At 49.0% G+C, this 25,293-nt stretch overlaps 1 protein-coding gene across 1 annotated transcript; it reads right to left on the bottom strand.

The window, feature by feature from the left end:
- Positions 1–2,976: 2,976 nt before the first annotated feature.
- LOC119108994 (zinc metalloproteinase nas-15) lies at positions 2,977–10,223 on the bottom strand. The gene is made up of 5 exons (XM_037232538.1): positions 10,220–10,223; positions 6,323–6,414; positions 5,706–5,966; positions 4,733–5,597; positions 2,977–4,362 (listed from the first exon to the last, which is right to left on the bottom strand). Exons 1-5 carry the CDS (start codon positions 10,221–10,223, stop codon positions 4,127–4,129), a joined length of 1,458 nt encoding a protein of 485 aa, XP_037088433.1. The 3' UTR covers positions 2,977–4,126.
- Between the last annotated feature and the right edge of the window lie 15,070 nt (positions 10,224–25,293).

Here is a 25,293-nt window from a genome sequence, read left to right as displayed (position 1 = left end):
GACTCTTAAAATTTAGATGCCGGGATCCGAACAGTTTTGGAGAGGGCTCCAAAGCTCTAGGGGCCCCTGATGTTGTATGCCTGCTTCCCCTTGACGATATCCTGGATCCGTCACTGATTTTGATTCCTCCTGCACGCAATTTCGAGCACATTGCTAATCTCAGAGTTGTCGACGTCCCGCCTCCGAAACATTTAGTTTCTCCATCCCACACCTTTTACGTCTTTGACTTCAATCGCGTAACGAATCGGCAAACTAAATAATGGCATCAAACATGGTTTACTGCACTCGTATCTCTGAAATGGTATGGTAACACATTCGCATGGTTTGATGATTGCGGTTAGAACGATGCCGAGGGTACGACCTGCATCCAGGGAAGGCATTCCCAGGGATGCAACGAGCGGGTCTCAATCTTAACACGCGTCCGGGTGGCCGGTTAAATCGCTCGTGTGGGGGGGTTGATTTTGCCCCGCTGAGTTCCCAGGAACTAAGAGACCTAGAGATCCCAAATTCACAGTGCGTGTTGACCTGTACGTGAACACACTTCGGCCAAAGTTTGAGGCTCTTAGGTCGTGATGTTCGGGTCAGATAAGGTCAAACAAGGTCAACTTCCAGGTTGGTCTCCAAAGAGCCCCTAGAACCTAGATAAATGTTTCAAGCAAAATTCCCCATGCTCATTTAAGGTCAGTGATCTTGTTTGACCTTTTGAGGGTCATGGTGACCAAAATCATACGGGACGGCTTTGAGTTTTGCATTTGAATAAGCGCCAAATATTACGCTGTTCAGTGAGCTCCTGAAAACAAAGATGCTGACCCAGGTTATTTTAGGTCAGTGGTCTATTCTGACGTCGAAGAAGCCCATGGAGGATGTATAATGCGGTTTCTGTTATCAATAAATCCGAAATTATAACCAGAAAATTACGGTTTTTTACTCTGGGGCCCGTACAGCAAGCCCCAGAGTAACAAAATAGATTGGATTTGACCTTAGTCTGACCTTCATACCTGACCCTAGGTCAATGTGCTTGTTCATTCAAATGTTGTGTTGCCTAAGAAAGAAACCCAGCTATGTTTTTGGCTTCTTCTAACACTTCGTTGTTGGATCAGATTGAGCGATTCCCTAGAAATTGACCTAGCTGAAACCTTGACCTGATTTTGACCTGCCATAAGTCAGCGATCTTACAAGGTAAAATCTAAATTGTGAGTCTAAGCGCTTCGCTGTTAAATTATCTACATCTTTGCAAAATTTGGCGCGGCTACGTTGCGCCGTTCGGAAACCATTCTGGAAAAATCTCCGGGGGGGGGGTCAGTTTGAGCCCCACCCCAGCGCGTGTCAGAAATTCGGCAATCGAAATGGCACCCGCAAAACGTAATTCAAGATCAGGTTTAAGAAGAAAGAGCGTTGTCCGGCGAAGAGAGTGAATGTCATTCCCATCCGGGCGTAGATTACACCCGGCCACGATAAAAAGTCACCGATAACATCAGCCGAAATCCGGTCTAGGCAACCACAAGTCCGTTGCCATCTACAATTTCCACGATTATATATTTGTCACAATATACATGATGATGTATTGTATATTTACGACAGAGCAATCAAACTACATACGTTCAAAATGCAGTCAAGTCATGACGCAATTCTCTTGAATTCACAGGTGATCTTAACTCAGGGATGCAATGCAGACCTCTGTCGGGACCTTGACTCAGAGGCATAGTTTCGCTACATCAATATGTGGGGCTGGGCGATGAAGGACGACCAAAGTCACCTAAAAATACACTAAAAGGTTAGTTAATTCTCCAGCTGTTACGCTTCTTGATTTTAGCATAAAATTGATGGCGTAGGCAGCGATTACTGTCGGTTATATTATTGGTGTCAATGTTTCGGCATCATGCCACATGGCATCATCGACAGGGCGTACTCATTATTACGCAAGCACATTCACCGGCAAGCTAGACTACACCTTAAAGCAGTGTTAGGTCTCGTCGTAGGTGTTGTTAATCGCACCTAAGAACGTTCGCACAATTCAGCAAGGCCCTTATTGTTCCGCACAGTGGCGAGCCGTAATAGGTTCCCCGCAAGTGTCACGTGCAATTTATTAAGAATGTTTCAAGAATTTTTAAGCTAAGAATTTGGATTTGATAAATTTAAAAACAAAACATTTAAGGATTTTTTGAACTACCCGTGAAAAAGCCTTTGTTAAAAGGTTTTTGTTATGCTTCTAATATATCTCTTTCTGTCGTTATTGAAAACTGACGTCTGTATGGGCCGATGGATGATATGCTGAATTGTGTGAGTATCGTTACCGGCGATTAGCAATACATAAAACGAGACCTTCAGATGTTTCTTAAGAGCGTGACAGAAGTGTGTGTGCTATGAAATTACAAAAAGAAATGACAGTGCTGCAGGAATGACAACTTTCGTTATATATGTATATATATATATATATATGTATATATATATATATATATATATATATATATAGATAGATAGAGAGAGAGAGAGAGAGATATATATATATATATATATATATATATATATATATATAGAGAGAGAGAGAGAGAGAAGAGAGAGAGAGAGAGAGAGAGAGAGGAGAGAGAGAGAGAGAGAGAGAGGAGGGAGAGAGAGAGAGAGAGAGAGAGAGAGAGAGAGAGAGAGAGATATATATATATATATATATATATATATATATATATATAATATATATATACATGTGTGTGTGTGTGTGTGTGTGTGTGTGTGTGTGTGTGTGTGTGTGTGTGTGTGTGTGTGTGTGTGTGTGTGTGTGTGTGTGTGTGTGTGTGTGGTGTGTGTGTGTGTGTGTGTGTGTGTGTGTGTGTGTGTGTGTGTGTGTGTGTGTGTGTGTGTGTGTGTGTGTGTATACGTAGCAAATCCATGACTGCATGTATTTCACGCAATTTAGGTTTTACAATATGGAAAATTGGTGCGAATGACATTCTTGGTCGTCCATCAAAGGCTTCGAATAGTACGTTTATTTTGAATCGACACACCGAAAACGACACGCGTGCCATACGAAGCCTCTAAAAGACGACCGCAAGAGGTTCATACAATTTTTTCAGATTTCGGTTAGACGCTCTTTGTGACGTGGCACGGGTGAGGCCGTTATCGGTGTTATCCGACGCTGCAGGCTACATAAGTGTCCTGCTAAAGGTTACATACGCCACCGTTTAGTTGCGCACATCTGACAATTTGACGAGGGCCTGTCAACGCTGTTTTCCCAGGTACCGCAGCCCGCTCATTTTTGGGAGAAAGGGTGCTTTAAACCACTCTCGAAGGACAAAGGAAAATATACAACGCTCATGGGCTTGGAGACTCGGTAGGCGCGTGGCCTCGCTCGCCACAGGATTCATTTCCACCTTCATCCACACTTCTGTCCTCATCCACGCTACACCCTGCATCGCCCAGCATCGGTCTATCCAGGGGCCATCGGCCTATGTGCACTAGCCCAGGCACGAATGGGCTTGAATGCTGGCTGGTGGGAGACGCGCCAGCGAGCGCGCACACACTTCGAAGGGATGACTCTCAGCTGTTTGCAGTGATGATCCATGACCAACCACTCACCTTTATCCCATAGTACTGTTGTGTTTACTTGTGGCTGAAAAAAACTATTAATTCCGAGGAAAATTCGCATTTGCAGGATTCCGTTTGCATGCATACTTTTCGCACAGTAAAGCATAAGGCGCATGTAAATTTGGCTAGGCAATACACTGAATGCACGCACATCTTTTTGGCATAAGTAAAATATGAACATGAAGTGCAATCTGCGTAGAAGCTCTGTCTCCCCAAAATGCCACAGTTCTTGCCGAATTATTCCGCAACAGGATCATTGACTCGCCCACAAAAGGCATCTGTAAAACCCTGACGAGATGCTAAATCGGGCATCTATGCTTTCACCCAAGGTGAGTCACAGTTAGCCGTACTGTACCGCGACACAACCGAGATGTCATAACAATACATCCAAATCGTTAGGAGCATACAAAAGCGAGATTAACACACACAGCAAATCCATGAATGCCCATCGATTGTTGATTCAGCCAAAGTTAGGCTGATCTAGCAGCACCACATCTTAGCACGGCGCCGAATGGTAAAATAATGCCCACTTCGTCAGCTTCTACACTCAACACCGGCCACAAGACTTCTTGCAGGACAAAAGCATGTAGTCGGGGTTTTTACGACATTCGCCGCTATTGGCCCAGAATTTGCATGAAGTGTTGTCGTCTTTGCAGACAGTCGTCGATTTGCAGACATTGCAAGACTTTTTGCAGTATTCAAGCATGTAGAGAGGGTTTTTGCGGCACTCCTTCCGTTCGGACCAACCGCGGCACTTGCTGTTGAGGTCGACACAGTCCTCATCTGCGGCAACAGTCGTTCGGGTCAGCAAAGGGCGGGTCGCGTCTTTAGCAAATTAGTGGCGCAACGCACTCGGCAACATCGTAACAAACTACCCCGGTAACTGGGAGACGCTAGAGGCATGATTAGAAACATGATGCGATGCCCATGTAGGTGAGAAATGGTGCATCGCTAATATATGCAAAGCCAGTGGCATTTCGAAGTGTTTAAACTGCAGAGATACCTTTTTCGCCATGCCGTCGTTCCTTTTTAAGAACATGGTATGGCGATATGCCTCATAACAACACGCAGGCTGCCAGCAGAATGTGCCATGAGGGTATGCGATGCCACCACCCGGCCCGACTCTCACCCCCTTCCTAGAGCGGGCGCTTACCGGTGGTGCAGACTTTGCACGCCTTGCGGCAGTCGCGGTGCATGTAGGGCATGTTCTTTTTGCACTCGCCGCGGCGTGCCCACCACGTGCAGTACGGACTCTTGTCGGTGCAGTCGCCGGTCGGCTTGGGCGGCGGCGGCGGCGGCGGCGTGGTGCCGTCGCATTTGTACAGCTTGCGCAGCTTGCGCACGTCGACAGAGCTGAAGCCCTGCCGCTGACCCATGGTGACGCCCGTGTTGCGCCGATCGCTGATGGTCGGGCGTGAGCGGTCGCGAGCGAACGCGTACGGCCCGTAGTGCATGACAGAGCCGATGTCGTACGGCTCGCCCAGGCTCTGCACCTCGCCCCACGTGTACTTCTGGAAGTTAAACTCCATCATCGCTTGGATGTTGTCGTAGTGGATAGTCACGTGGTCGTCACGGTCCGGCCGACTCTGCTCGTGCCAGAAGCCGGCCGCATGCATGAACTCGTGCATGGCGATGCCCTTGAAAACACAGCCGTCGCCGAGCGACAGCTCCTGCATGCCGCCGCTGCGGCCCACCGAGCTGAAGCAGCCTGTCTTCTTCACGACAAACACGTAGTCGCCGCCGGTGGCGCCCGGCCTGATGGGGCGCATGCGCAGACACGTCTGCCGCTCGATCTCGGTGAAGGCGCTGGCGATGACGGCACGCTCGCGGCTGCTGAAGGACGGTGACAGCGCGTAGTTGATGACACCGCCCTTCCACAGCTTGCGCGGCTGAACGGCGGCGTTGTCTTCGTTGAGCGCAGTGAAGTCGCTCGGGTGGATGACGATGTCGCCCTCGAAGGCACTGGCCAGCTCGATGGGATCGCGCAGGCCGCGCGGCGGCTGTATAGCACGCACGCTCTGCGCGGCGGCGAAGTCGCTCGGCGTCAGCGGGTCCGTCAGCGGTGGCGGCTCGTCATCTGCCAGCTGGTCGGCGTCCAGCACGGCCACCGGTGGGCTCTTCCCGACTAACGCGTCCTCTGCGTCCTGCAGCCGCGGGCTCTGCTGGATGGCGATGAGGAGCGTGTTGAGGGGAATCGGCGCCACGGTCGCGTCCTCGTTCAATGTGAGGTTGACGTCCGCCTGCGCCACGATGCGACGAAGGGGGCAGACGAGCAGGAGCAGCGCGGCGGCGACGGTGTGGGGGCGGAGCGCCATCACCAACGTCTCCGGCGCCGCCCTTGAGCGCAGTCCAGACCGATCACCGCAGCTTTCCTCCGCGTGGGAGTCCTGTCCGGTCGCGACTCAGCCCGCTGGGTTAGCTGGGTTCAGGTGGGCTCACTCGCCTCCGGGTTCGGCCGGTCCGAACACGCTGGTCCCGTCCGACCTTCGTCTCCCCTTCAGGACAAGGTGACTTGATCGCGCCGACCACTCCTGACGCCAGCCGAGTCGTATTGCCGGTGGCTGTCGAACTCGTGAGCTTTTGGGCACGCAGCTCTCAAGTCAGTGTGCGACGACCTTATCTCGCTAGCCAGACCGCGCCCAGGCGTGGTCTGTCGCGACCTGCTAGGCGCCCGCAAGATGCAGCTGTGTCACTTCGACCTGGCCTGCTCCCTGGCTGAGCTCCGGGATCGTTCCGACCTCACCTGCCTCTCCTCTACCGGGCACTTCACGCTCTCCTCCAGCTGGTGGCGGTAGCGTGCGCTCCCGGTCAGGTCGGCGACACGACTGAGGCCGTCTGGTGGCGGATGGCCTCGTTCCGGTGCAATGACACGGCCCGGCGCCGGCGCCGGTGCACCCCGCGCCGAGGGCGGCACCAGAGCCGCCACCGGACTGGCCGCTCGCCTCCGCCAAAACTCGTCCCACCTGACGCTGCACGTGCTGACCGGCACCGGTCAGATGGGGTGCGCCGGCGGAGGGCACTGACACACGGCTCACGCCCCCCGGCCGTCATGACGGTGCAATGGCGGCGATTCATTCGGGCTCTGTGTGGGACTGTGTGGGAAGAGGCTCTGCCCGCGTGTAGCGGGCAACAGCGGCAGCCGTTTTGCCTCTGTGACCTGCATGACGTCACCAATTTGGCCATTTGCGGTTCCTTCCGGGTGCCAGCAGCTCTCAGCAGTTTATTTTAATGACGCAATCCGAGGCGCAAAATGCCGTCCTTCTTGCGCGCCCCCAACGCAGGGTGGAGAACACTCGACGACGTTACATATGTATGAACCCGTTCTGGAAAATCTTGTCCCGGAGCTGACACAATGCGCGGAAGTGAGTGCAGCGGTCAGTGGTACCCACATCTGAAACCGGTTCTGTGCTGGTTTCTGAGCGGAATTTTGCATTCCAAAGACCGCCGTGCAACAATGCCGCGCAGCGAATCATCTCCATAGTTCAGTGAATTCACATAAACAATGCATGCCACATGGCCATTTGTTGATGTTTTCTTACCAGCATGGGATTAACAACGTTGCGTTCACGCTTAATGCCAGTCCTGCATAATGTTTTTGCAAATAGGGCGTCGTCATAGAGATAACCATCTCCTAACCTTTCTCTGATCATCAAAAACGAGTCGCTTGGCAGCCATGTCTTCTGGTGATCTATGGAAAATCGCGTGCAAGTGCAGAATGTTGTGCAAGTGCGCGATCTCGTGCAAAGGCGCGATCTCCTGCAAGTGCGCGATCTTGTGCAAGTGCAGGATCTCGTGCAAGATAACATCACCTGTAGGTCAAACTAACGGCTTTACAAGATCCATTTATGAAGGTGTGCATTATGGGTGACAGGCATTCCGACGGACCAGGATCAGCGCAAAGGTCACACCACCTCATTTCCTCATTCTCCTTCGGGTTACAGAGAACCGGTGAGCGAACTCGGGATATCTTCGCAAACATCTGAACGTCCCCGCCGCGGGCACAAGTGCGAACGTCGCGGCTTGTAAGGCGTCTTCTCGGGCAGGAGAAGCAGCAGCTGTAGCGTGACAAAATGTGTGAGGAAGCTGAACAGACGAGACGAAGTTCTGGAAGCGTGAAATTCATGTTTGTCTGTGCGCTGAGTGCACACAGGCAGCGGACGTTCTGGAAGCCAAACCCATCAAAATCCGTTTGGGCTATATTTGGATTTTCTGGCCGGCTAGAGCTGCCTTCACCTGCCGCTTAATCCATCTGCTCCAATATTAAGTGATGACAGAATATTAAGTGATCAAAAATACCGAGATCTAAAGAATTATTGGTTATATAGCCCTAACACGGCAAGACTTAACCTAAATGTTTATGCGTGTGTTGCGTCTAAATGACTAACTGTGAGGCCACATTTTGATATTACCATTCTTAACCGTGTCATTTTGGCGTAGTGGTTCCCTGTGCTATGCTTGCTTTCTTGCTTCCTCGAAATTCCATCCAATTCTGCACGCTCCCAGATAAGAATATGATACAGATATTGTGTACGGATGGTTCGGGCGGGAGTGAGATAAGTTCACAGCACATGCCAAGCGGAGCCTGGTGGCTGTTCGTTGATCCTACCACCCAAAGAGATCCAGTTCATGGCACAATGTTACCTATAACCTTATGACTAGATAGGGCAGGAAAGTCATCGCCATCGTCATCGGAGCTTTACGGTGCATCCAACTGCTAAGGCTGTATGGCGTTTCCTGCCTCTCACCCCGGCAGGAGGGCCGTACACCGCCAGGAATCGAGCCCCGGTTTTCTGGTCTCCCAGACGTGCAGCTTCGCCACCACTTTGACTGTACCCTGAGGCTGCGAAAGGTTCCGTGGCGTACAGTACTTTGGCATGGCTGCACGAGCCGGGTTGGCCCGGAGTTGGCCAGTTGTCAGCAGATTTGTCTCCGTCAAGCGATCGAAGTTCAAACACGGCCGTACAGGCTCAGGTTGGAAACGTCTGGCCAGTTGCCAGCGGTCCCTTGTCTCGATCGCCGGAGAAGACGACGTTCCCGCCCTGGGGAGCGCAATCGGCGCCATTGTGTTGCGACAATCTTCCCCTTCGCGACGGAGACCGCGCGCACTCCGCGCACAGCAAGGCTGGCGCTGCACCGCAGCTCCTGTTCCCAGATTAGAGCCGCATGCACATATCGAACGCCCTGGTGCGGTCCAGAGTCGTATAAGAAATGAACTGTGTGTCACGCAAGTCTTATCTTACCTGGTGCATGCGGAGGTCAGTTCGCCGTGTGGTCCTTACCATTGAGTCCAGAAGTTCCGTCGGTTAGCGTCCACAGCGCATTATTCTTACTGCGGTACTGGCTCGAACATCTCTCTTCTCTGAGGCGCAGACAGCGGCCGGAACCCTACATCAATCGATATCAAAGCCTACGATCCACGTATCCTTAGGTTTTGCTAGCTGATCGCTTCCCCAGTATCTCTCACACGGTACTTCAACCGCGGCGTCGTTGTTGAGAAGTCAAGCAGTATGTCACCTCTCAAGAACAAAAAAAGGAGAAGAAAATAAGTGCTAAGTTTTCCTCGACCTCAAACGGCCGTTATGTCGTTGGTTTGCTTGTTGTTGATGTCACTGTCGTATGTGTCACATTGTGTCAACTTTAACGCGTCTCTTACGGTTCGTTGTTTTTTTACCGGGACTCAAAAACATAGATTATCAGAATGCGTTGTCGCCACCAAACCTTCATGTCGGCCAGCAACCATTATTTTATTAAAGTTTTGACAGTACGAAAGTTTTCAGTCTTTCAAACCAGAATTTCAGAAGTTCACAGCAGAATGACCAACTTTTAGGTTGATCACGTATGAAACTGATTTGAGCATGCTTGCGAAAACGATGGCACTCACGCCAGATCAAAAAAAAAATATTTCGGAAATGACGAAATTAAGAATGGTGGCGTCGGGTTGGTCTGAATAGCGTTGTGAAGTTAAAATCGAACATTAGAAAATAAACAATAACGAGAATATAGAATGCTCGTCGCCGTTTCACATATTTACGTCACATAATGGGGCCCATGCTGTCCTGTGGCTACGCCACTGGGTGGACAAAATGTTTCCCGACGGCCGAGCCTTTCTAGTTGTTGGCGTGCTCTGCAGTGCAAGCTGTACAGGTTTGAGATGACGCACGATGCTCCACAAGGAACACAAACACGTTTGTAAAAGCTCTTTCGAGCTATTTTGCGCAAAACGGCTATTCACGTATCTCTCCGTTTAAACTTTGCCTAAAGCCCTCATGTTCTGAATGGATGTTTCAACTCATCATTCCAAGAAAACGGCTTCCCGCTTTCAGTCACTGTCCCCTCAATTCTCGTGTGTGCCTCTCCATGCGCACGAGCGAGACATGAATAGGGGACCAGAGAAATGAAAAGTATCAGCCATTGGTACACTAGGTGTGAATCTCAACATAACGTTATCGTTATCATATTAATCTTGTATCAAATAATAATCGGCAGGTACCTAACGCTTCCTGTCACGGTCAACTCATTCATATGTTAGCCCAGGCTGCAAATGTTTGACTAGATTTACATATGACACACCTGGATTGGGAAAAAACAAATGAATGCAACATACGACAGTTTTTAAAAGTACCGGATGGGCCAGACTGACCCATGTTTCCTCCAACAGCGGCAAGTGTTTTGTCGCACAATCGTGACTTTGGTAGCAATCGGCTGCCAATTCAATGGCGATACACGATCAGCGAAAGCGGCATTCTTCGGTCACACCGGTCCAACCGCAGAACTTACGGCGAAAGCTTGACGTGCCGCAATGCTCGGGACACTTCATCCTGCACTCTGACGTTACCTGACTGTTAGTGAGGCGGCTGCCACCGGCTGCAGGCTATCCCAGTCGGAGACAAACGGCGAATGCCAAAAGCGGTTCTAACCCGCCCCGTCACGGGTATCTGCATCAGAGGGCGCGCGCTCCGACCAGAGAAGCTATTGGGATGAACATAGTTACATGCGAGATGTGACGATTTAAATCACAGCTCGGTGGTGATCATCCACCTGACTGTACCACAAAAAAGGTGTCGAGGATGTAAGTTAACGTATTTTGTGTGGTGTGTTCCAGAGCGAAAGAAATGTTTGAATGGTGTTGATCAACTCTTACAAAGAAATCTCACCATGAACAAAGCCTCGAAACGTCGAGTCTCCTTTTATAAAACAGTCATTGTTTTGTTTAACCACTGTCCTGGTATGCTGAAGGCTGATTTCTCAACAGCAAACTTCCGACTCATCACACATCATCGAAACACCACTATGTAAGGCTTTTCTTGCCTATGTCAACTTCCATCACGTGTTAAAGCGTTGGTCACATTTTTATTTAAAGCAGGCACTCTGAAGCGCCTTCGTTTATCACACTTTACCTTCTTCACCCTTCCAGTTACCAACATGTCTGCTGGGAAGTTCGTGAAAGTTAATTTTTACATTCACAAATGTGTGCATCGTAGCAACTTAATAAAAAAAGCTGTCCCTAGGCTTTGCTTTCCTGCTAATTACACGCAATTTTATTATTATGTATTTATTTTATTATTACAATTACAAAATACACCATTTTATTATTACAATTGCACACCATTCTCTGCTTTCACTAAAATCGGCCTCACACTGCCTTCAAAGGGAATGTCATTTTTTTGCAGAACCTTTTTGAAATCGATAAAATTCGGTACACAAAAGCTTTTTAGTGCTGCTTCGGGGACGCAAATTAAATTGACCTAAATTTGGGAAGAAATCAGGCTTTATGGCTCGGTTAGGTCAACCATAGGCAGATTAACAGAAAGGGCCCCAATGGAAGTGAAGAGTCCTTCACAAATGAGATCAAAGGGAAAGAACCCGAGATAAAAGAAGAAGGCTCCTGAGCAACGCGCGGGTCGGTGCCTTGCCTTATATGAGCCCTAGCAACAGCACAAGGCCCTCCGAGCAAGTGTAAAGAACCCGAGACCAATATTAAGTGCCCCTGAGCAGCTGAGTGCACCCCGGCATATGGGGCCCTGGAAGAAGCGTATAGAGCCTTTCGGGCAAATGGGAAGAATCCGTGGAGGAAAGCCTGGTCGACCATGAGTGCGCGGGCACGTAAGCAGATAGTGTCCAGCAGCAGCCTGGGCTCTACGAGAAAATGCAAAGACATCAAAGACAGTGTAGAAGACTCCTTAGCGCTTAGGCTGACCCACCGGGTGAACGTATAGGGCCCGGGGAACAGCGCAAGGCCTCTGGACAGCGTACCGAACCCCAAAATCTCGCTCAATCAACATCTTCCCTATCAGCGAAGAATCAACGTTGCGTGTTCATGGACTCTCCTATTTCCCCTAAATCTGTTCTTGATAGTCTGTAGGCCCAAAGACGTCCAACTTTTCGCGTTTTGTTTTATAAAACTGCGTCCGTTTGGATGGTTATGGGCCCCTTTGGAGCCCATGGGTTCTCTCGGGGCACAGGGGGTAAGGTCCCCACCCCTCCCCCTCTGTATCCGCCACCGGCCCGAGCAGCTAAATAGATGGGGCTTCGCCCAGAGCGTTGGGCCCTGTATTGAAATAGGAAGTATCCAAGACACAATGTGGAGGGCCCCCGAACAATCAAGTGTGCCCGAACAATGGATTACGCCAGAGCAGGTTAACAGATGGGATCCCCGAAAAGAGCATTTTTTTTGGATGGATCCATTTATTCAAATGCAAAAATATCCACGAAGCAATGTAGAGGGCTCCGAACAATGGATTACGCCAGAGCTGGTCAACAGACAGGGTCCTCGTCAAGAGCGTGGGGCCCTCCATCCAAATGGGAGGTACCCAAGACCCAATGTAGATGACCATTGAACGATTGAATGTGCCCGATCAGCTTATCAGAAAGGGCTCAGATAGGAGCGTAAGGCCCTCCATTTAAATAAGAGTACCCAAAACTCAGTACGGAAGGCCCCCGAAAAATGGAGTGCGCCGGAGATCAGCGTAGGGCCCTAAATTTAAACTCCAGAACCCAATATACAGGGCCTTCGAATGATCCAGCGTGGCCGAGGATGCGAACAGAGGGGACCCCGACAAGTACGCAGGGCCCTTTGTTCAAATAGATAGTACCCAAGACATTATGTGGAGCCCCCCCCCCCCCCCCCGAACGACTGAGTGTGCCCGAACAGCTTAACAGATAAAGCCCCCGACAAGACCATAAGGCTCTACATTCAAATACAAAATACATACGATTCTATGTAGAGGGCCTCTGAACGATCGAGTGCGCCAGAGCAGCTTTATCAATAGGACACTGGATAAGAGCGTAAGGCCCTTTATGAAAATAGGAAATACATAACACTCAATGAAGATGACCCCGAGCCGCCGAGTGTGCCCGAGTAGGTCAACAGATGGGTCCCCGACAAGAGTATAGGGCCCTAAGCAAGTAACAGAGAATTGGAAGGGCCTTAGATCAAGGTAGAGGGCCGATAAGCACATCGAGAGCATGCCGATAAGTGAACAGAGACCAACGTAAAGGGCCTCTGAGCAACCGAGAACATCCCGGCAGGTTAACGTATGGGGCCCCCGGCTATATCGTAGAGTCTTTCGGGCGAATGGTATGAATCCGGGGAAGGCCCCTGATTGACAAGAGCGCCCGGCACGGTAGCAGGAAGGGCCCAGCAACAGCGCAGGGTCCTTCGAGCAAATGAAAATAAATCAAGGGCAACGTGGGAGGCTCCCTAACGACCGGACTGACCCTCCATGTGAGCACATAGCTCCCCCGGAAACAGCATTGGGCCTCTGGACAGCGGGATGGGCCTTAAATTCTCCCAATCACCACCCTCTCATTCAGTGAAGAATTACCTCAACCTACTCATGGACCCTTCACTTTCGCTGTGCGACTGTTTTTAATTGCCTGGAAGTCCAAAGACGTCCTAATTTGTCTTCCTTTTTTTTTAGAAAAGTGCATTCTTTCGGTCGGCTATGGGCCCCTTTGAAGCTGAAGGGGGAGGGGGCCGTGACCTTGTGACCCTATCCCCTCTGGGCCCGTCCCTACCGCGCACACTGGAAACATGTAGTTGGATTATTGGCTGCATACATATCTAATCCGTATACATACATATATATATATATATATATATATATATATTATATATATATATATATATATATATATATATATGTAGTGTGTGTGTGTGTGTGTGTGTGTGTGTGTGTGTGTGTGTGTGTGTGTGTGTGTGTGTGTGTGTTTTATATGGGTGTATATATATTTACATGTATACGGCACTCGACCAAAGCAGGAAGGACACGCGGTGCGTTCATGAAAGTGGCAGAAATAAAGATTGCGTTGCGCCAATGCAACGCAACGATGTGTGACCGCGACTGGAGCACATATTTATGGGTAGCTGAACTCCAAGCACGCGCACCGCTAAGCGCTAAGTGCTGGTCTCGCACACTTGCGTGCGTATACTGATTGCGTGGCGCCAACCCATGCCATTTGCTTAAGTTGCGCACTGGGTGTTTCCACTCTCAGTGTTGCGCGCTGCGTGGAGCCCGTGGTACATACTGCACACAAGCATTGCTATCAAATTGGATATAGGAACACAACGCTGAATCTGAATGCAAAAACGGCGAGAACTCGACGGACAGCTGCGCTCGCGTCCTTGTTTCGACCATGAGCGTGTTGGGCGGGGAAATCCATGTTGAAGGTCGGAAGCGCCGCATATTACTCGAAACTGTCTGTGGGCCTAAAAGACATCGATTTTACTGCATAAAATTATGTTATCCCTTGGCTGCGCTATCAGGTAAGAACTAAGAATCAAGCTGGTTTTCGTTCAACGCAGGGATGTGTAGCGGCGGGGGGCTTTCAGAAGACGAGCTGGATTTACCAGCGGGTCGCGTCGAAGCCCCAGCAGAGGCAGAATTATAGGCAGCGGACAATGGACTTAGTGCTTCCATATGTAAATGTGTGTGCCGGACACAAGCGAGGTCACCAGGATCCTCGGGTGCAGCCGTGCAGCGGCCAGTGACGGAGAAAATATAATCGGACATGCGGTTTTCATCAGCCCAGGGACAATACAAGGTCGTAATTCGTAGTCCCAGGACCAGTCCATGTCGTAAGCATGGGCGTAACCATGCCCTAAATCCCCCTGGGTCTTATTCCTGTTTTGATATAATTGTATACGGCATAGACACAAAAGGTTCAATCTGCCCAAAATATGCAAGAGATCCGGGGGCCGGACACGACCGTCACCTGTGTTGGTTACGCCCATGGTGGTAGGTCGGCTTTTGAGAACGAGTGAGTGTCTGATTCATTATTGTTCCATGTCTTGTCCTTCCCGTCCATGGCGGGCAATCAAAATAACGTAGTACGAACGAATTAAATTGCAATTTAGCAATCGAAGAAGTAATCAAACGACGAGAAACGGACACGTTTCTTTCACGTTTCACGAGATGGTCACCGGATGAGATCTAAATCGTGCGGCGTAGCTGAGGACTTCATTAATTTAAGCAATCACTTGCCTCACATTATGCATTTCGTGCTGATTTATGATGTCATCAAACACCATATTATGACATATCACAAACGAACTTGTAATCATGAAGTGGAAAGACATTGCCAACAGGTCCTCGAGCTCTGCCACCTATCGTCACTTTATGAATTACTACTTAGCAGTTTGTCGCAAGTCACGCTACCAACACGAGCAATTTTTGAACACATTCAATGGCAAACACTTATGTGAAGCAATAATTGGCTGATGTGATACAAAGAAGGATAATGAGCTTGATTTTTCCCGAATTTCACAAGATTGCATAATCCAGAAAATGTTGACCCCACTCTTGACGTTTAGGTGCCCATGCTGCCATTCATCAGTTTGCATACTCGCTCACCATACGGTTACAAACATACCAGTGGCATACGCATGTATAGAAGAGTAAGAGCTCTAAGCGGTGCAGAAATCAGTAGCCATGTAATTTTGGTCAGGCACTCCATTCGCGAGAGTGGCTGACGAGAGCCCGACCAGTACTCACACTGCAGTGTTCACACGAGATCCTGAAAAGCCCAACTCTATCGTCGATGGAATGAATATAGTATCCTAAAGATATTGTTAAATGATCTTAAATTTCTCAGAATGTGCATGAACCGCGCTTGTAGAACAGTTTATTTTTGCGTCCAGTGCCTTTTGACACCATTTTTCGAAAAATATCGCAATCTTGAGCGGCATAAGCATCCGCGCTTTGCTTCACATGTGGCGCTACAGCGCGAATGGTTCGTTTGTTCATGCCGCGGTTTGATCCCGGTCTGCGTGTGGGAATGTGGTGTGAGGTGTATGGTGTTGTGTAGCCGGCGCTTGGTGCAACGTATGCCGACAGAAATCCTGTTCGTATTTCGGGTTATCGAAGTCTCATGTAGAAAGCGCTTTGGATCATGTCTGAAGCTCGGTGATATTTTTTGGAGGCAAGTGTGGCGCGCTCGTGTGGTTGAATTTCAGGTCTGTGAAGTTTGTGGTTAGCAATTGTTCTCTGGCAGGGCATCTTGTGTTGCCTGGTGTAAATATATAGCTTTATTTGCATTAGTTCATCAACTCTAACACTTTTTTTAGTGTCCTGCTTCATTTGATGTCCTGGTATGTTTTTTGTGGAAGTACAGAATTGTAATTGATACATTAGGTGTTCTCTGAACTAGTACAACATAAGTATTTTTTTGTAGTTGAGTATTATGTATGTTCCTATTACATGTAATCCATGATTTCATGGTACCTTCTTTGACACAGGCTAGATTAATTATCAATAAGTGATGCCACTGGCTCAAGTATGTCACTTCATAGATTAACCCCTAATGTTTGGAGGAAAAGTTCTGTATTCCCAGAATGCTGCTTGTGTCTGTTACTTGATGACACCTCATCATATTATCTATTGGCATATAGTAATGCGGGTAGTGTTAATGTCGTGTTAATGCAATGTGAGGAAATGCTCAAAGAAGATATGACCAAATGACTCAAAGTGCAGTAATTCACATATTAGGAGTAGGTATTGGGCCTCAGCCATTCACAAACAATGCTTCAATGGTTTTCATCCTGCCATCCTAACACAGCAATTTCAGTTCAGCAGGCAATCTGCAGTTGGATGGCACATTGCTTGATGCAATGGCCGTACTTTTCTTGTTTCTGTGATGGTCTGTACACCAGTTACCAGTCATCATTAAAGATGGGCCATAGAGATGATGAGGTGAAATTTGGGTAAGATGAGCCTAGACTGCTGGATGTGTGCCCAAATCTACATGACGTGTGTATCCAAACACTGAGTACTCACCAACTTAGCTGCATAAAATCTGCGTGCATGTTTTTTGAAATATCTGTAGTGCCTACATTTGTTACAGTTTTCATGTGCATGTATTTTTCCCTCTTGAAGATTTTTGCTCAGTGAAAAGAATTGGCAGATCAGTTATAAGAATCATTTGGAGCAGAAGTTAAACTGTTGAAATGAAACTAGATTCATAAGTGGTTGCCTCAAAGTGGACAGGATGTGCTATACATAATGTTTTAGAAATATGCTAGATCTTAGTGGGCTTGATCATTCCAGACTAGTATCAAAGGTTGTCAGTGGCAACTGTTAATAACAATTTTGTCTAGATGTATTCAAATAAGTTAAAACAGTCCATGATGCCTAATTATCTTGAGTTGACCTAGGCATATGGAGTGAGTTCTGGAGTGGAGTGATATGTTCGATATTCCTTATGTAATTTTGTATGTTTTTTGTCAGCACATCTGGTTTCAAGTGTAATGACAGGTGCATTCACAGGTTAGGCCTATGGGTTGGGTTTTCTAGGCACATTAATTGCAATGTTAAGTTCTTTGCAATCCATTTTGAACACCTGTACTATCAGTCATGTGTCTTGTGAACCATTATAACCAGGACTTGCCATGACACAAGGGCTTTTTGAATCCAGAACAACTTTGAGCATTGATATACTTGCAATGAAAATGCAGAACTTAAATAGACCTCCAAAAAATCATGTACATTTCATGTTAAATTTTCTACTGTCTAACTGCAACAGGACATATGCAACATTTTGCTAGTTTTCAAGAGGGTGAATTCAGTATTTTTGTGCACAAGTAGGTGTTTAATTAAGTTAGAAGTGTGTTTGTTCCATCATCTGAATAATACATTCCCCATGATTGTGGATGGTTATTGGTACTTTGTTTAATAATTTTAAGCAAGGTCTTAGACCACTTGAATTGTTTCCAATATTTGCTCCTTACATTATTTTGAAGTGAAGATCCTAGGTAGAAAGACATAGTTTTGCAATTGCAAATTTGCAAAATTGCAATTGCATTGTTTTGCAAAAAGGCATGTTCCAGATATGCATGGTTTGAACACAGGGCTTGGGCACAAATAGTGTGATGTACATGCTCAGTAGATCTCTTGTAGTTGGAATAGCCAACAGCTCTTATTACTACGTGTAAAACCCAATGAAGCTCTTATATGTTAGGTAACGATTCATTTTCATTGAATTTTTGTGTACCTTAAATCCGTGATAATTATGTCTTATGAATGTAACCGAGATAGCTCTTCACTGTCTGCAGTACCATAGCATATTGTTGAACAATGCTGTCTAGATGTATTGCATTCTAGTGAGTTCAAAAAAATGCAGTTTGTTGATGTTTGCATGCTTCCGCATAATGCTAATGAAACTGCCAGGTGAAGGTAATCCCAAGTTATGGAGATCAGAGTCAAATTGTGGTGCTCGGCCATTGATCTGTAAATTAAGCATGGACCTCACAAAGCTCATGTGGCCACCATAACTCAGGTTGTATACATGTATTTTGAAATCATAATCATCTTGGCCAAGCCCACAGAGCTGTTGGTGGCATTGTTCTCTGATATATTATAGTGTGAAAAATGTGTGAACCCATGATTTGAGGAGCACATTCCTGGACCCGCTATACTCAGGCTGTTACCAGGTCCTTCAGTTTTGACTTGGTATGGACCTCCTTACACAAACAATGCTGCCTCTTGTGAGGGGCATGGGTGGAAACAGGCCAGTTGCAATCTATACTAGTTCCTCTGCCAATTCTTTGGGGTCCACTTCTCTGTTCAGAGCCTGTGGTGAAATCAAATGTCTCCTTTGTGATGGCATGCAAATGCCATGTTGCATGGTTCAAATAAGTTTAGTGAAAAGTGCAATATCTTCTCTGCAGGCTTTGTATCAATTTTTTGCTTGTGAAAGTGAGCAAGGTCAACTCAGTGTCTCTTGCTATTATTTTTGTTTTCAGTGTTGCTTGTCTGGACACTGGAGCTCCTCAATTTTCTTGTCCCTGGGTGCATCACTGAACCTAAGGAAGTCACCATGCTTCATGTTCTGGGTTGGGATACTTTGCTTCTCACCAGAGGCACATCATTTCCATTTCTGCAGTTTGTTTGTTGATCACTTGGAGATGCATATTGGCACCATGGAGGTGTGTCCCTTTTTCGGGTACTTGTCAGGGATGGCTTCTGCCACCAATCAATGGTAGTGCATGGCAGTTGTTAACATTGTCCAAGCATTTGTTTTGGTCAGAAGAGTATCATCATAGAAGTTGACTCGATTTGTGTCACAGTTCTCAAGCAGAAATGAAAAAAAGGAAAGTACTTGGCTATGTTGGGGGCATGTCGAGCAGGCCCTTCCCTCATGTGAGAGCACTGCGAGCAAACGCGTTTCGGCGGGGCTGCAACAGGTGTTGCTGAGCATTCCATTGAATGCCACTGATCTCAATATGCAGGACGCACCTTATGAGGTGAACTAGGCAGCATGGTTGGTCACCATTATGTCGGAGCCAACAACCACGTCATCTCTCTTCCATTCCATGGCCGCATCTCACCGACAGGAGCGTGACCAAGAGAGGTGGCGGACCCCCACCTGTTCAGGAGTCATACATGGACTTTTTTGGGTTCTGGAGCAGAATATAAGTGCATCACCAGCATGCCCCCCCCCCATAAGATCTTTGTTGCAGCCCCCCCCTCATAAAATCTTTGTTGCACACCTGCTCACTGTATGCGTTCCATACGGCATTGACTGCCGCAAGATGACGGCTGTAGTTCCGACACGAACCACATCATGCCCTCTGTTGCATCATCTCCACCTGCTCCTTAACAAGGCTGTCGTCGGGGATTTTGCTGGTTTCGTGCTCTTCTACCGAGAGCAACGGAAGCTGTCCTAAGCTCTTACTGAAGTCTGTAGGCTCTTATACTGCCAGTTGAGTTGTCTTTGCTATTGTATTTTCCGTGCATAACCGTCATCGCCAGTTCGATGTGGAGGTAGGACCCCATCCAGATCTTAAGCTGATCCCATCGCATGCGTCAGTGTTTAAATCCAAGGCGACTGCGGCGTTTGTGCAGGCCAGACTGGTGCGCTTGTATCGATGTACAGGTAGGAGATGACTGGGCTGGCGACAGCGTCCTGAAGTTAATTCGAGGCTGCCATGGTCCCACTCCGTCGTCCAGTTCGAAGTATTTCTCCTGGCTTGCTCCCGTCTAGTCACGACTCTTTCCTCGGGGTCTGTCCTGAAGCGAACACGGTGTTTGCCCCCGCGCTACGTTTGTTTCTTCACAGCTCGATAGAGCCATGTCACCATCGAAGGAATCTGAATGGAGTGTCGCGTTCGCCATGTCTGATCTAAATGACAGTCAGTGCAAAAAGAGCTCACATCCTGCGAAGTTAGTCCGGGTAGGCCATGGTCGGCAGCCATGTGATCTAGGAAACAACACTTTACGATCCCTTCTCACCTCCAAAAGCTGTGTCGGACATGCAGATCTTGTCATAGATTTTAATCTGGTGGTGTTTTAATCGGACTTGATAATTTGACCTTGGAGATAAACCACGTACAGCATCAGCTGCTGTCTGTCATCAAGTGGGCTTTTTCAAAGTATGAATCGTCGCTATCATCCCTGCCAACGTATCTTCAACGAGGCGATCGATCATCGCCAGTAAGCTCTGCACCAGCCCCTCCCCCCAAGTCTTACTACCGTATCGCACGACGGCTTCGAAGCCCTAGCATTGGCCGATGACTTAGAAATGAGGGTAGTGGCACGTGGCGTCACTCTCCTCCGCGGGTGCTGGGCGCAAAATGACCTCAGTGGTCGGTGAGCCCTGAAATCCCAATCAAAGCCATCGTCATCCTTCGCGGGTGCCTAGCTAGTTCATCCACGCATATATGTTTCCACCTTTGGCTTTACGGATAATCGCGAGCTCTGTCGCAAGGTACCGGTTTTCGTCGCCGCTGCCTGTGGCGAAACGCATTTTAAACCAGCAGTATGCTTCCAGACCAGGAGACATCGAACCCACCTCGCTAGACCTTCTGACATGCATGTGACGCACGCACGCTTGATGTGCCCGAGTTGAACCAATACATTGTTGATGTAGTCACTGTTGACCTGTCGTAACATTTGCGTGCCGAATTTGTGCTAGGATGTGAATGATGGATGGGAAATGACGTACAAACCTACGCTATACAGCTCGGGCGGTTTCTGGAATGATAAGGCATGTTTTAGAATTGTGTGCGTGAATAGGCATGTTTTCACGTTGGCCAGGTCGCTCTTACCCTTAAATAAAAGACGCGTCTTTTGTGGTACACGCTTGGGCACAAGCAGTAATGCCATAAACACATACGCCGTAACACACACGCCATAAACACAAGATGACGTATCAGAGTCCATACCACCTTCGTTCAAGTCGCGTAATCGCTGTAGGCCCGACGCAAATGGACGTATATGTTTGGTTACGTGCTTTTGCCGTGATTTAAGGGTAATGTCCAGGGCATGCGTCTTTTTAGCCACTTACATGTTTTTTATTTGCATCAATCATGTTTTCTTACAGGTACGTCTTTGCAAACGTCGGATGCGTCTTTACATCTTCTTACAGATACGTCTTTGCAGTGGGGTACAACTACATCAGATGATAAAATGTATGGGAAAGCACCTGGGCAGACATTTAGCATATTTTACCAGCATTCGAATCGCGCCAGTAGCATTACCACTGTGTTTTACAGCTTTGAGCTCTGTTATCATTGTTAGTTTGGCATCTGCTGGATGCAGAATGGCATAGTTTGAATCCTTGAAAAGGCATTGGTCCCTCTGACAGCAGGAGCCAGTTCCTCAGCTATGCGTGACACAAGTTGTGTGGAGCGATGGGCTCGTAGCCAGTCACCTATTATTTAGTATGGGACAGTGAGAAGTGCAGTGACTGCAAGAAGCGGTGGAGGATTTCAGGCACTAGCTAAGAATATATGGTCTTGCCAGCAACCAAACATTATCATGCATGCTGCATAGGTTAGGCAGCAGTGAAAAACAATCCCTGTTTGCATGTGATATAATGATTTTAGTGCCACATATTATCATGGTGTATTTGGTTTATTGTCATCGCAGTGGGGTTACAATATCCCAGCTCCACTAGCTGATATACTGAAGCTGCTCGTTTGGTAGCACTGTTTTTGGTTGAATATAATTGCAGGAGGTACAAAACCAGCTACACTAGCTGGTATGGTAAAACTGCCAGTTTGGTAGTACTAGTCATCACAATGAGAAACCATATGCTGTAGACCTGAAAGCTTTTAACTTCAAGACATTGCTGACTGTTCTCTGGTTTCACACTGCAACTGGTGTGAAGCAGCATAATGGTAATGAACAGCAAACGTCGCGATCGGCGTGAGGAACTAATCACAATAATAAGCCTACCATCTCGACGGGATTTACAAGGAGCACACTAACCTAAGTCAACGCTGCTGGCTGCCGCCTGTTTTCTGATCGTTCTCTAGCTGTTCCAGCACTGCGTTCTGGTCGTTTTCTAGCTGACCCGGCACTGGCGGCTAACCAGCAAACTGATTTTTGCGTGGTGGATGGCAAATGACCAATGCAGGTTCTCAGAATCAGTTTTGCTTTCGCTGTGGCGGTGTTGAATGCGTCTCAATTATTTGAAATTCAATGGAAGTGGCTTAAATTGAAGCCGGCACTCAAAGAACAAGGCCATTTCCGCGGATTCGGGGAAGTTCTAAAGGTCCGCCAGATGTTGGGAAATTTCGTAAGGTGTTTCCAAACAGTGCGGCATCCCAAGGGTTGCTTGAGTAGCATCTTGCTGCGCCGTGAAAGTAGTAAATCATTGCTTGATGTTACGTTAGTCTTTTTGAAATATGGCGTCCAATGAACAAGAACAAATATATCCAATGGTAACCAAACATTTTCTGAATTAGCTGCATGTTGTTTTTGTGATTAAAAACCAGTTCAAAACCCTCCTTGTTACATCCAGCAAGTTTCTTGGGTGGTTTTGCGGTTTTGTGCCTCCCAGATTTGTAGCTCCAATCTCTGCTCATACGTTTCTCAACGCTGCCCAGCCACCCAAAGGCTGGCGAGCCGGACGAGGCGGCTGACTGAGCCACCGGCAGCGAGCCGGACGAGGCGGCTGGCTGAGCCACTGGCAGCGAGCCAGACGAGGCGGTTGACTGAGCAACCGGCAGCGAACCGGACTGAGCCACCGGCAGCGAGCCGGACGAGGCGGCTGACTGAGCCACCGGCAGCGAGCCGGACGAGGCGGCTGGCTGAGCCACCGACAGCGAACCGGACTGGGCCACCGGCAGCGAGCCGGACGGGGCGGCTGACTGAGCCACCGGCAGCGAGCCGGACGAGGCGGCTGGCTGAGCCACCGGCAGCGAGTCGGACGAGGCGGCTGACTAAGCCACCGGCAGCGAACCGGACTGAGCCACCGGCAGCGAGCCGGACGAGGCGGCTGACTGAGCCACCGGCAGCGAGCCGGACGAGGCAGCTGGCTGAGCCACCGGCAGCGAGCCGGACGAGGCGGCTGGCTGAGCCATCGGCGGCGAGCAGCAAGAGGCGGCTGACTGAGCCACCGGCGGCTAGCCGTTGGATGCGGCTGGCCGAGCCATCGGCGGCTAGCCGGATGGCCGGCTTGCAGAAGACCAACATTGTTTAAGGAGACAACTTTGTCACCGTGTGCTGCCAGTATGTTTGATATAGGTTTTCACATGGGATTGGAAATGTCGGGCAGCATTGCAGGCGGTAAGCAGCAAGCTCGCATTAGTTTAGTAGCAGACAACCAAATTTTGGTGTTTAAATGATGAATCACACCGGCGGCAGATCGATATTTTTAAGCTCCAAACCGACACACCAAACCAAGGCGGCCAAAGCTGCCAAAAAACAAACTGGACAATATGGTTTCTGATGCTGTCTTGCCAGTTGAATGTCTGTCCGACGTTAGCGAGCGGATAGTGCTTTGCAGATGTTCGCCCGACTGAGTTCGCTACGTTCCCACAGGTCGGTCGGTCTCCGGCATGGATCCCAGGTACCCCACGTACCACTCTCGGACCAACGGTGAGTATGTGTGATTTGTGAAGTCATGCTAACGTCTAAAGGCACGTCCGCGGCGGGCGCCTATTCCGTACCGCGTATCAAGGCAGAGTTGAAGGGCACATACCTGCTCTCATAAATGTCAGGCGCAAAGCGATGACATGCAAGTCAGACGATGATAGGGATCAGAATCATGTCGTCTTCAGATTACACTCACGAAGCTGTTTCTTGCGGGTTCTTGCTGCATGGGCCGATTATGTTTGGTTTAAAACGGTTTGGTTTCATTGCACGAGTGGTGCTAGGCGGTGAAACATGAAAAATGGTCTCTGGAGTATAAAAGTGCTCACTTATTAAATGTTAGCTGAGCTGGGGTGGGTGGGCGGTTGAGTGGGTAAGGGGTAATTTAACTATCAGTGCTAAGCTTACGACGATTCATGCGATGCTCCGTTATTTACCGTGGTCAATGCGGCTGCTGTTAAGTCCTGTTCTTGCCAGTGCAGTTCACAGCACCAGGCTCGCAAGACCTGCCCGAGAGTGCAGGAATCCGTTGTGGCTTTGCAGTCGTGGCGCCTAAAATCGCAACTAATCGAAAATTGCCTTGCTTTGTATACAAGCGCAGGGACGTCTTACTTGACATTTATGTGTGTTCTCAATGTGGCGGTGACAAAATATCCGTAATACTTTCGGCAAGTCCGGTCTCGTCCTTGGATCCGTTCGGTCTGACACCCTATTCAGAAAGGCCATTGTGTGCGCGTGCCGGAGCCGCGCGCCGAGCGCGCCCCGCGGGCCCGTCCGCGTGTGACTGGCCGCTGCCCACCAGGCGTCAGCGAAGACGACGAGGACGATGGGGCGGCGGCGGGCACCGAGGAGGAGGACGAGGAGGAGGAGTGTCCGGCGGACGCGGGACAGGCCCCCGGTGGCGGCGGGGATGGCTGGAGCGGCGCCGACAGCGGCAGCGACGAGGAGGAGGTGGAGTACCTGGACGAGGGCGTGCCGGACGACGTGGACGACCTGGAGCGGCGCGCCGCCGCCCTTTCCGGCGACCTCCGCCAGACATACCGGTGAGCGGGGCTGGGAAACTGGCCGGGAGGGAGGGGAAGGGGGGGGGGGAAGGCGGCAGGTAGCGGTTACCGACTAGCGGGACTGAGCAGGCTCTCAGGCTCAGGCTCTGAGTGGAGTCTCCTCGATGAGCTGCGGCAGGCCTGCCGGTGCGGATTGGCGTAGGAAAGACCTATGGAAGGTGGCGGAGGCCTGTGGTCTCGGCCGTCGCTGCATTTTCGCGCAGTATGCGACGTTTCCGTGTAGGTTGGCACAGTGTTGTGTGGGGGTGGCCCATTCCATGCCTCCACACAGCCATGTGCTGATTGCCCCTATCCTCTACGATTCAAACGGCCGTATATTGCAAGATGCTGCCCAT

Source organism: Pollicipes pollicipes, unplaced genomic scaffold (genome assembly GCF_011947565.3).
Source record: "Pollicipes pollicipes isolate AB1234 unplaced genomic scaffold, Ppol_2.1 Scaffold_7162;HRSCAF=8490_pilon_pilon_pilon, whole genome shotgun sequence".
Taxonomy (NCBI): Eukaryota; Metazoa; Arthropoda; class Thecostraca; order Pollicipedomorpha; family Pollicipedidae; genus Pollicipes; species Pollicipes pollicipes.
This window is presented reverse-complemented; position numbering and strand designations above follow the sequence as displayed.

Bases quoted from the DNA above. Each gene is read 5' to 3' on its own strand.
- LOC119108994 (XM_037232538.1), bottom strand. The intron at 5,967-6,322 runs GTGAGGTCGGAA...GCGACCGGACAG, and splicing joins GCCCGGTAGAGGAGAGGCAG to GACTCCCACGCGGAGGAAAG. The intron at 5,598-5,705 runs GTCGGGAAGAGC...GCCGCCGCGCAG, and splicing joins AGGACGCAGAGGACGCGTTA to AGCGTGCGTGCTATACAGCC.